This window comes from Sinocyclocheilus anshuiensis, unplaced genomic scaffold (assembly GCF_001515605.1).
Source record: "Sinocyclocheilus anshuiensis isolate Anshui unplaced genomic scaffold, SAMN03320099.WGS_v1.1 scaffold1452, whole genome shotgun sequence".
NCBI lineage: Eukaryota > Metazoa > Chordata > Actinopteri > Cypriniformes > Cyprinidae > Sinocyclocheilus > Sinocyclocheilus anshuiensis.
The window spans coordinates 747,911-761,180 of record NW_015544231.1 but is presented as its reverse complement, the minus strand read 5'-3'; the positions used below and the strand labels follow the sequence as shown (position 1 = coordinate 761,180).

Sequence of the window (13,270 nt, the reverse complement as noted above, 5' to 3'; positions counted from 1 at the left end):
GTTGAAAACAGCTGAGTAGAATTTTTTCAGGTTTCTTTGATGAATAGAAAGTTCAGAAGAACAGCATTTATCAGAAATATAAATCTTTTCTAACATTATAAATGTCTTTATCATCACTTTTGATCAATATAAAGCATACTTGCTAAATAAGAATATTAATTTCTACAATTTTTTCCCCAAAAATAAAATTATACTGACTCCAAGCTTCTGAATGGTAGAGTGTATAATGTTACAAAAACTTTTTATTTCAGATAAATGCTGATCTTTGGATCTTTCTATTCATCAAAGAATCCTGAAAAAGATGTACTCAACTGTTTTAAATATTATTAATAATAATAATAATAATAAATGTTTCTTGGGCAAAAATATTATACTGATTTCTGAAGATCATGTGACACTGAAGACTGGAGTAATGATGCTGAAAATACAGCTGCGCATCACAGAAATACATTACAGTTTAACACATCCACATAGAAAGAAGTTATTTTAATAGTAAAAATATTTCACAATATTACTGCTTTTGCTGTATTTTGGATGAAATAAATGCAGGCTTGGTGAGCAGAAGAGACTTCTTTAAAAACATTAACAGTCCTACTGTTCAAAAACGTTTGACTGGTCGTGTAAGTGGATAAAGCTGGATACTGGGATATCAAATGTGCCAGCAGCTGCTTCTGCTCTTGACGGAGTGAGGAGACGACTGACCTCTGACCTCCGTGTTGATGTGCGCACAGACAGCTGGACATGACGCAATCCTCACCAGCGCTACGCAGGGCACGTTTAATGAATGAACACACTGGTTTGACTGACTGCACTGTTCAAGTCAGATCGAGTCTGTGAAGGCAGATGACAACGGCAGGAGCGTTTCACAGCTAGACTTGCTCTACTGTTGTGTTAATGACTTTGAGCACAACACGCTTCATTACAATCCCAATCTCCTCACACGCCTCTGCTGGTTTCTGCAGATCTTCTACAGATCTTCTACAGAGCTTCAGGACTTCTTAAAAACCAAGTCATGAAGACGGAAGGAATAAATTAAAAAATATAATCAAGCTGAATTTGTTCTGACACAGTTTAACTCTGAGTTCTTGTCATATTTTATTACCATTTTCTAAACTATAGCGAATAAACTGTGATAATGTGAGAAATGTTGAAGGTGTCTGAATAAATTTTGGCTTGACTGTATCTGTTTGATAAATGAAGTTAGCCAACTAACATTATACATACTCTTTTGGTTTCTGTACCCAATATTTTAAAAATGTACAAATTAGGGGAGCGCTGATCCGATATTCAGTATTGGTATCGCTCCGATACTGCCACTTTCTGCTGGATCAGGGTATCGGTCAGACAAGACTGATCCAAATCCGATATAGTGCGTATACTATTCTGTGTTTTTGTTAAGCCCCACGAAAGGCACAAAACATTATAAAGCACCATAAAGTTTCCATGCACTATATTTCAAGTGTTCTGAAGCTGTTCCATACTTTAATGTGAGGTACAGATTAATATTTAAGTCCTTAAATTCAAGTTCACGTAAACTCTTCTCCGCTGCGGCTGTCAGTCATCCTCCATTCAGCATTCAAGCTGCGCATCGCGTTCAGTTACTACAGTCAACACGACGAAACTCTCTGTAGGATGATACAATGTTCCTATTATTATACTTGATCTGCAGATAAAGATCAATGGTTTTGCATATAAGGATTTTATCTTGCTGGAGTTTAGTGCTAATTCTAAATCATGTTACTTTCTACCGGGTGTCTGTTAGAGTTAACTACACTGGCGTACAGAGCACTATGAATAGTTCTTCACGCACACAGTAACTAAAATTTAAAACTGTTAAAAGAAAAGGCTCAATAAACTATCGCACAGATATAATAAACTACGCATCAAAACCCTCTTCGCTTTGTGCTTTGAGCTTCTCTATGCGTAGTGCTGTGACTCCGTGTTGCTTCTAGCGCATCATTCTGTGCACGGGATGCACATAAGCACTTGGTGCCGCTCCGTATTGGAGCCTTTCATGTTATAATAGGCTAATTTTGTGCAATGAAAGATTGTTAATAGCCTTTCTTGGCTATTAACTATTTATTGGTTCCTGTGTCTCAATAACCAGACACAGGAACAGTTTCTTCCCTCAGGCCATCCATCTCATGAACACTTAACAATAACTGTGGAACACACACTATTTATTCACTCATACACTTATTTATCTAACACTCATACTCAGTCTACACCTCAAATTTGCACATAATATACAGTACCTGTACATACAAAAACTGTCTTTTGTAATATACCTGCACATACAACTGTCAATTTATATATTTTTATTCCTTATTTACTTGTTCTATTTTTTATTATCTGTGTTTTTTGTTCTGTCTCTGTCATTCTGTTGCACTGTGGAAGCTTCTGTCACGAAAACAAATTCCTCGTATGTGTAAACATACCTGGCAATAAAGCTCATTCTGATTCTGATTCTGATTCTTGTTCTGTCTTATCTATCATATGTTGATGCCTCATTACTGTGCTATAAATGTAAAAGAAATGTATTTAATTTATTGCATATATTTATATATAATTATATTTACTTTTTCATGAATGTATATTACAATACAAAGAGCAATGTGTAACATTTTACCAGATTACACCAATTTACTTAAATTTTTTCCCCCACTAAATAATGTTTTTCTCTAAATGTTTAGATTTTATAAAATTATTGTGAACTCATCATTTTTGTAGATTAACTTTTGCTGCTGAATTATCCATTAACCTAGTTTATAATAGTATTTTTCTCATAGATTATGATTATATATTTTTTTAATTTGTTTTTTTTTTATAATGAAGTTGTCTATATTTAGTAGATTGTGTGTAACACAAAAGAGTGATGATCAGGTCAACACATAATCGAAATATAGAAATTAAAAAAATAATACAGAAATATTAAGTATAGAAAAAAAACTAAACTGTGCTTGTATCGGATCGGTATCGGTATTGTCCGATACTAAGAACTTTTGGTATCGGATCGGCATCAGTTCTGAAAAAGTGGTATCGTGCCACCCCTAGTACAAATGCAATAAAAATATTGCAAGTATCGGCAAGTACCAAAAATAAAAGTATCGGTATCGGGCGAGTACTGGAAAAAGTGGTATCGGTGCATCCCTAGATCAAAGTGAAGTGAGTTTATGCTTAAAGCAAGAATAAATATCTGGCAATGAAAAAATCAGCTTCACTGAAAGGAAAACACATTTTCATACCCAATTTCAAATATTAGTTCTTGTTTAAAGCATCAACTCGCTTTATTTGGTTCAATTTACGAAACAAGACTTCATATGTTAATTTTGCATCTCAAATAAATGTACCTTGATTTAAGAACATTTGCATATTTATATGAAAAAATATAGAGGAAGGTTTTTTTTTTTTTTGCAATACATGTAACATTTAATGAATTCAAGACTTTCTGCTCAGAGTTTCTAAGGCTTTAATTTGTCTTTCTGATACAGTTTTAAGAGCTGAAGAAACCCTGGCATGTGAGAGAGCTGTATGACGTCTCTGCAGCAGCATCAGATCTTCATCACTGGTTTGGGCCTTCTGCTAACTATCACCCCACCGACAGCATCACAGACGCTTCTAGACTTTCCTGCAGTCATGTGAAGTGAGAGTATATTCACTTTAATGAGTAAACGAGTGATCTACAGGGTAAACGAATCATTGACAGAAACACTGGCGTGACGTGACTGAGAAGGAAACACACGCTCCTCGTAGTCTTCTAGTGTGATCTGTCAAACAGCTTTGATCGTTTGGGATGTAAAAATCTCATTTCACTGCATTCACCTCAGTAACAATAACTCAACAATTACAACATGTCGGCTCATAAATGCATACAGCTCTGCTCCTCTCTTGGTATAACTACACTGTCATGGAACATGAACATGGGGCTAGTTGTCACACAGTGAAGTTGTTAAAGTTTCTCTGGCAGTGCTTGGCCAAAACTGTCTAAAATGGGACTGAGTCTGTCCTCTAAACTAGAATTGCATCATCATCTCTGGTTTTCAAAGTTTGATACAGCAACTGACATACACATATGAACTGAATGCTTGAAGTGTTTTCTAAGTACAATGTCAAGTCAAAGCAAGAGTTCTTATGCAGGTTTTATTTCTGCTGGCCAAAACAATGATTGAACATCTTTTATATTATCATAATACCATCCACGGGTTGTTTTGTGCTTCACAGAGCTTGAGCTGAAAAGCCTCTAATAGATCCCCATGTTGTCACAACACGCGTTAATATTTTCCTGGTCTAGGTTTTCTTGTAGGTTTGTGCCTATATGTGTCCCTGCAGCACAAAAGCAGTCTTAAGTCGCTGGGGTATATTTGTAGCAATAGCCAACAATACATTGTATGGGTCAAAATTATCAACTTTTCTTTTATGCCAAAAATCATTAGGATATTAAGTAAAGATCATGTTCCATGAAGATATTTTGTAAATTTCCTACCGTAAATATATCAAAACTAAATTTTTGATTAGTAATATGCATTGCTAAGAACTTCATTTGGACAACTTTAAAGAAGATTTTCTCAATATTTAGATTTTTTTGCACCCTCAGATTCCAGATTTTCAAATAGTTGTATCTCAGCCAAATATTGTCCTATCCTAACAAACCATACATCAATTTAAAAAAATTGACCCTTATGACTGGTTTTGTGCTCCAGGGTCACATATAGGATCTGAACTGACTTTCGAAAATAAATCTACCCTGAAAAACATGCACTAAATACAATGCGATTTCCTGCCACTAAAGCACCGTACTTTCTGCATGACTTTGTTTCGAAAGCAGGCGAAGCGGTGTAATGCATCACTTCGCAGCTCACACACACACACACACACACACACACGTGGATCGCTCGCTCTCCTGCGTTATTACCTGTTTTGAAGCGGAGATCTTCGTCGGTCTCGGAGCCGAACTCCTTCAGCAGAGACACGAACAGGATACCGAACGCGTTCTGGATACCGAACACCGATCCGTTGCACCACATCGAGGCCAGCATCACCACCCAGCCCCAGCCGCCCTCCGGGGGGTCCAGCTGCCGCGGCGCGTCCGCTGCGCAGTCGCCGTTCTCCCGCTTCGCCTCTGGCTCCTCCGCGGCGCCTGGAGCGGGGTCTGACGCAGTCTCCGTCATGCTGGTCCGGTGTGGATGCGGAGAGAGAGAGAGAGCTGAGAGACCCGCTGATGATCTTACACTATAGAGTTACTCACTCACTCACTCACTGACTAACTGACTGAATGCTGCTGTTGCAATAAGCTATAAATACAGATGGGGCTGCAGAGGCGGGGCTACAGTCTCCTGCTGGAGATCCTCTGCCGCTGACACGCCGCACTCATGCTGTGATTCACACTGAATAAAATACATGAGCATCAGCTCCAGCGCAACAATACCAGTGCATCTGCAGACGCACAGACTGAATGACTCCCGCAGCTGGACTGCATCAGCCTACGTCACTGCCAGACACACACACACACACACTCAGGGCCGTCCTTAGATGACGCGGCCCGGTGCAAGGTAGGGTGGGTCCGGACCCCCCTGGCTCCGTTCATGATTGCGTTCTGGGTAGGCAATCCGTGTGCCATCGTGTACTTTTGCTCCCCTTTATTCCGTTCCCGATCCAGGGGGGTGGGGGTGGGGGTCAGTTCGCCACGGGGCCCCAGTTGCACCCCCTAAGGATGGCTCTGTACACACTACACACTACCACACACTACACACTTACTCTCACACACTACACACTCACACACACACACTGACATGCTACAAATGCCAGGAAAATGAGCTCTGACTAGTTGTTAAAATAACAAAACGTCTCCGGTTACCATCATAACCTCGGATCCCTGAGAGCGGGAACGAGACGTCACAGAGGTTTTCTCCGCTTATGGGAACTCCTTCCCTTCCAACTTCTCCTGAAGTCCTATTGGCTCACACCAGTCCAATTGACTGGCCAATTGTCGTGAAGTATGCAAATCGCATGCAAATCCTCAAAGCCCTGACGGGGCACACCGAATCTGAGCGTCAGCATCACGCGAGGTCGATGCAGTCTTGAGAGATAGCTCCTTTATAGCAATGGATGCCAAAGGCTCGAATTGTGGCTGTGAAAGAGCTCTTAACAACACCACCTCTAGGTCCCAGGGAGGGACTGAAGGCGGACGCAGGGGGTGCAATCTCCTCGCCCTCTTAAAACTCACCACCAGCACGTGCCTACCGATCGATTGCCCGCCCAGCGAAACGAAACGAGGCAATAGCGGCCACATAGACTTTCAGTGTTGATGCCGGACATCCATTATCCAGCCTGTACTGAAGAAAATGCAGAACATCCAACACGGAGCAAGCCGCCGGGTTAATGTGAACATCACAGCACCACAAACACTCCCCATTTTAGAGCATACAAACGCCTCATGGAGGGCGCCCGTGCCGCCGAGAGTATGTGAAGCACACGAGAATGCAGGGCGAGCAGCTCCTCTGATATCCCTTAAGCAGCCACACATGAAGGCTCCATATCTCTGGGTTCGGGTGCCACACCGAGCCACTCGTTTGAGACAGCAGATCCTACCTGATGGGGAACGGCCAGGGCGGTGCCACCAGCAGCTCTGTCAGGTCCGGGAACCAAGGCTGGTTCGGCCAGTTCAGGTCGACGAGTATCCGAAGCCCCCTCCTCCCTGATTTTGCATAACACCAGTGGCAATGTCTTGATCGGAGGAAACGCATACTGCCTGGCTGCTGGCCAGCACGATGTCACAGCATCTCCTTCCAGCGGGGAGTGAGACAGAGAGAAGAACAGCGGGCAATGCGCATTCTCGCTCGTCACAAACAAGTCCACCTCCACTGTTCAAAGCAGCCCCAAAGTATCTGAACAACCTCCACTCTCCTTGATACATCCCCTTCCTCGAAAGCATGTCCGCCTCGCGGTTCAGGAGACCGGGGATGTGCGCTGCTCTGATGGAGAGAAAGTGACGGTCCGCCCATAACAGGAGATTCGCTGCCTGCTTGTACAACACCATGGAGCACACACCCCCTTGGTGATTTATGTACAAAACCACAGACATGTTGTTGGTGCGAATCAGTACCAGGCCGCTGTTATAGCTGCGGCCGAAAATCCTTTAGAGCTAAGAACACTGCTTCCAGCTCCAAGTGGTTTATGTGTCACTGGCTCTGAGGTTCTGACCACAGCCCCGAAGCCGGCATGCCTTCGCACACTGCAGTCGATGCATCCGTCATGACCACAACGGGCGACATCACCAAGCCCAGGGGAACCCCCCGGCTAAAGAAATCCGGGTTGCGCCATGGCCTCAGAGCTTCGACCGCGATGCGCAAACGGCCCGAAGTCCATGCCCTCCATGGGACCCGAGATTTCAGCCATAACTGCAGCGGGCGCATGTGTAGTAAACCCAGATGATATACCACTGCTGCTGCTGCCATGAGTCCCAGCAGCCTCTGAAATTCCTTCAAGTGAACAGAGCTGCCCAGCCTGAAATAGCGCATTGAAGAGGCGGGCGCGCATCTCCACCGAGTTGAAACACACTCCCAAATATGTAATGGACTGACTCGGGGCAAGAATGCTCTTCTGCATGTTGACACACAGCCCTAGGGACTCCAAGTGACAAAACAGTGTGTCTATAAGGCTGACTAGCGTGTCCCATTAATGCGCTAAAATCAGCCAATCATCCGGATAGAGAATACGCATCCCGCTCGCTCTGAGGGGCGCGAGAGCTGCATCCATGCACTTCGAGAAAGTGCGTAGAGCTAAAGCCAGCCCAAACGGGAGAACAGAGTACTGGTACGCTGTGCCCTTGAAAGCAAACCTCAGAAAGCCTCTGTGATGCGGAGCTATTTGAATGTGAAAGCTCAGCAGTCACGTAGCTACCGGTCAGTCAGGCCCACCCAAGTCAGTTGCTTCAGAAGATAGCCTAATCATTGTGAATTCTGTTGCAATAATAACAATACTTTACCTATAAAAATAAATTGTGTTGTTGCTTTTTCTTGTTTGCCATATAATGCTGAAGATAAGTTTGCGAACAGCCCCTTAGCTACAGCAGAGATCGCTGCCCCCCCCCCTGTCAGTCAGGCCCACCCAGTCAGTTGCTTCACAAGGTAGCCTAATCATTGTGAATTCTGTTGCAATAATAACAATACTTTACCTATAAAAATAAATTGTGTTGTTGCTTTTTCTTGTTTGCCATATAATGCTGAAGATAAGTTTGCGAACAGCCCCTTAGCTACAGTAGAGATCGCTGGATGCCGTTACATATGCCTTTGTCCATATTAGGGTTTTCCTGGCACGTCACGTTACTTCTATGAGTCCGTTTTGAGCTTTCTGCGCGAGAGCGCCCTCTGGCTTCGAGTATGAATGAAACGTCCCCGCATATTCCACACTCAAGGAGCTGAACACCTCTGCTAGTGCTAACGTTAATTCACATATTTCGCCATCACGAGCAGCGCTCCATTCTCTAAAGGCTACCTCCCCTACACGCCAGTGTACAGGTACAAAAATCTACATTTTCCTATCGTTAGTTGCCTAGTGACTGTTGTTTATTTCATGTGGTTTATGTGGCTGCTGAGCCAGACTATGACCAAACATGGGTTTTACATACTGTCCATTACTACTGTCCTGCTGATTTGATGATGGTGCGTCTGTCAGATGCACGTGTGTGTGGTGTGGCCGCCGTGCTCATGCTGTTCTTATCGTTATTTTTTTAACACATGCTCTGATTAAACGGTGATGTAAATTCAAGCAGGTGTAACTGTTAGTTGTGTTGGCCTATTTTCATAACAGATGTATTTTAGGCTAGGCCGACCCAATTTTCTCTGGGCCCACCCACATTGTAATTCCTGGCTACGCTAGTGGTGCTCAGGAACTGACATAGTGGCTTTAGCGGCTTGGTCGTTGGATGCGCTGGCGAGTGCTGCGTGGCTATAACTTGTGTGGGTGGTGGCTCTGCGGCGGGGCGAGCGGTGCCGCATTGACTGAGGAGGGAAAAGCTCTTTTTGTGCGAATGTATGTATTTTTATAAAACACGTGCTCATCAAACACAAATTTGAACAATTCTGAGGCGCTTGGTGGATGGGCCGCTCTCGCACTCTTCCCCCTCTCCGGGCTGTTAGGACGACGGCTTGGCAGCTGACAGCGGGCGGGAGTCGTGGTGTAGTCTCCTCTGCTGGCCGTGGCACCTCCTCCCCCCCACACCCCACACCTTCCTCCACACATCCAGCTCCTGGCGAGGGGCAGTATTTTATACTACCTCTAGAGCTTGTCAGTATTTGCATGCGATTTGCATAATTTGCAACAATTGGCCAGTCAATTAAACTGCCATGAGCCAATAGGACTTCAGGAAAAGTTGGAAGGGAAGGAGTTCCCATAAACAGAAAAAAGCTCTGCGATGTTGAGTGAAGCTCGAGAGGGAACCGCTGGCCTTCAAAGTGTTAGGAATTAAATGGCACGTACCTGACAGATCATACTGGGTTTGGCTGCTTATCATGGTCCAGAAATCTTCTGCTGCTAGATGCCGTAACTTCATCCTAAACGCGTCTTTCTGGCCGTTTCTATCACTTACCTTGGCTGCGTTTCCAAAAAGCATCGTAAGCTTGAGACTGCCAGTATATTCATTTATTAAAGGAGTAGTTCACACAAAAATAAAAAAGAAACACACCCTCAAGCCATCCCAGATGTAGATGAGTTTGTTTCTTTATCAGATTTAATAAATGAATATACTGGCAGTCTCAAGCTTACGATGCTTTTGATATTTGGTTATTTATTTTATTTTTCTATGGTCTCTCAATGTGTTTTAATTGTATTTTATGTCTTGTATGACTTTTAATTTTCTGTACAGCACTTTGGTCCACTTCGGTGTTTTTAAAGTGCTTTATAAATAAAGTTTGATTGATTGATTGAGATTTGGAGAAATGTATCATTCCATCACTTCCTCACCATTGAATCCTCTGCAGTGAATGGGTGCCGTCAGAATGAGTCAAACAGCTGATAAAAACATCAATAATCCACAAGTAATCCACAGCACTCCAGTCCATCAGTTAACATCTGGAGAAGACAAAAGCTGAAACAAATCCAGCATTAAGACGTTTTTAACTAAAATATGAGTCCATAATCCATAATAACGCTTCCTCCAGTGAAAAGGTGTTCTGGTCTGAATCAGGAGAGAAATCTGCACAGATCAAGCACCGTTTACAAGCCAAAACAGCTCTAAACAAATATGTGGCTGCGATGTGAGAGACAACAGGAGATGCACTTTTTCACTGGAGGAAGCATTATTATGGACTTGAAAGATAAAATGTCTTAAAGTATTTGTTACAAACATGATGTTGGTTTTCACCGCAAAATTCTTGTCCTGTTCTGCCACACTACTTACATGGCATATATACTATAGGTTTTTAAATTCCTGGATGATTCAGTGCTTTGAAAGTGAAAGTGCTTTGCCACTGGCATAACAATGTCATGTGCAGAAACAATCAATTTAAAGATGTGTGTGTGTAAGAATTAATGATTAAAAATAAAGATTAAGAATAAAAACAAAATCCACATTACGTCGTTGAAGCGCGTCCTAGATAAACACTGTAAATCCCCACCTATTAGCTAACAATCAGACTTTTGTTTGCATAAACACTAAAACAATATCATTACCAATGATGTCCGGATTTTAAATGACAACATGACTGACAACAGTTTATCTAATAACGTACGAAATGTTCAAATAAACCTTTGAAAAGGTTACATAAAATGGTAAACCTCACATTTCAGCCTTAAAATAAAGAAAAGGGTTAAGTCAAAATGATTAATGATTAACTGATTAATAAATGATTAATAATTAAATTAACAATTAATGATTACAAGTTAATAACTGATTAATAAATGATTATATGTATTTTATCTGCTCCAAAAATAAATATAGATACCTCATCCGAATTGTTTAAATGTATAGAATCCACATAAGCTTGTTTTTCATCAATCGGTCAAAATTTACAGCAGGGCATGCAAATTCTGACCATTTTTTGGCCAGACAGAAACAGCTGCACACAGGCTGAATGTGAATGTAAGTCTCTGTAAATCCATTCTCTGACAGCAGGTGGCGCTGATGGAGCAGCAGAATTACAGCTGTTTCTCATAACCTCCGTGCTCAAAGCAGTATTGCGATTAAAAACACTACTTTATTAGGTATTACATGGGAAGGTGAAAACAAAATGCCATCGAATCTTCTCTGAAGAGAGTCAGAACCTTCAGAAGTACATTCATATGATTATTTCATTCATATATTCATTTGTATAATTCCCTTAGCACTCTTTTAAAACCTCGCAGTTTTCCGCCATGTTTTCACACAAAAACGAAACTACTCTGCTGCTGTGCGCACATGAGACTGTTACTGAAAACTGTGCTTTATGCTGTACAGTATTTATTTATCCTGATTTGTTCAAATCGTGGTAAATCGAATACGGTTTTAATGACAATTAAAATATGAAACAGTAATATAAACATGTATAGTTATAGGCCTTCTGCATGTTAACAGCTCATGCTGCAATTTTTTGTAAAATATATTATTAATAATAATTATCAATCATTATTGTTTGTTTAATGTTTTAGTAATAACAATAATCATAATTATTAGTAGTCATATTGATAACATATATAAAAACAACATTTTTGGCCAAATTGTGCAGCCCTACAAACAGGAACAACAAAAACTTGGTATTCTTTTTCATTTTTGGCAAATAACGAAAAAGTGTATCTTGTTACGGAATTCACTGGATATTGCCTCTCAGAATAGTCTCTCATAACATCATGAAGTCTCGTTACACATCAATGCTATTTTTTTTAATTAATTTGAAATGAAAGAATGATAGAGAGCATGGATTCTAATTTAAATGCTTCTGATTGGCCACTTTCTTCAAGAAATCAACAGATATTGTCTGTGATTGGTTACTTTCCTTAACACTGCAAAAACATGTTGTAAAGAGAAACCTTTGGTGCTCCACAGAGCGCAAACACAAATACGCAATGGAGTGTTTTCCAAATCTGATTCGCCAGTATGCTATTATTACAGCTTCAACTGGGTGTTCTTAGCAAGCACTAGCACTGGGCATGAATAATTATCTATCCCTCACCCTCCCTGACAAAAACTTTCCAAATTCGGATTTAACCCACTGTAATATTCAAGTAAGCACTGAATATTTGCGACACTAATTTACGGTTCCTATGGCAAAAGATTGGCAGGGATTGGCCAGTGATTGGTAACATTGATTAAAGCTGTAAGTTTTGTTCGGTACTCACTGTTCGTCTCCTTATTTCAGACTGCACGCCCAAGAATAAGACATGGTGTCAGAAGAAAAGTAACTAAAGGAGTACCATCGCCGCACATGACCTGGGAATTGTCTAACTTACCGGATGCATGGCGTTAGTTCAGACAGCATGCAGAGCTCATGTTCACGGGTCTATTGAAGAAAAAGAAAAGATGAAAAGTGCAGTTATTTGCTCCTGTGGATAGGAGAAAAAGGAAGAGATCTCTCTAACACCTGGGCGCTGATGACAGATAAAGCAAAGGTACGACTGCAAACATAAGTTTTGTTCGGTACTCACTGTTCGTCTCCTTATTTCAGACTGCACGCCCAAGAATAAGACATGGTGTCAGAAGAAAAGTAACTAAAGGAGTACCATCGCCGCACATGACCTGGGAATTGTCTAACTTACCGGATGCATGGCGTTAGTTCAGACAGCATGCAGAGCTCATGTTCACGGGTCTATTGAAGAAAAAGAAAAGATGAAAAGTGCAGTTATTTGCTTCTGTGGATAGGAGAAAAAGGAAGAGATCTCTCTAACACCTGGGCGCTGATGACAGATAAAGCAAAGGTACTACTGCAAACATACTACGACAAGTATGAAGCATATGTGATGCCCAAAACTAACAATTTTCGCCAGATATACATTTAATGAGCAAGTACAAGGAGCCAACGAACGTTTTGAGCAATTTGTGCCTGAACTAAGACTACTAGTGAAAGGAAATGGTTAGAGATTGCATTGTGTTTGGCATTCACTCTCCACGAGTGCGGGAGAAGCTGCTGAGCATCGGCTCTGAGTAAACCCCAGACACGGACACGGATATAGCCAGAGGCAGTGGGCAAAGAGGCTTCTCATGATGAGGAAGACCAACCTGCAGAGTTTTTCCTGGATTCAGTCTTGCAAAAAGCCATGTGACACCGAACAAGCATTTGCATATATACTGCTGGGAAAAGAG

The 13,270-nt window shown here is 41.7% G+C and overlaps 1 protein-coding gene across 1 annotated transcript in view; it reads right to left on the bottom strand.

The window, feature by feature from the left end:
* slc16a10 (solute carrier family 16 member 10) overlaps positions 1-5,414 on the bottom strand; it is a 46,925-nt gene extending 41,511 nt beyond the window's left edge. The window contains exon 1 of the mRNA XM_016498315.1: positions 4,913-5,414. Coding sequence (XP_016353801.1) covers positions 4,913-5,168 — 256 coding nt within the window. The 5' untranslated portion in view covers positions 5,169-5,414. The remainder of the gene's footprint in view (positions 1-4,912) is intronic.
* Positions 5,415-13,270: the final 7,856 nt, after the last annotated feature.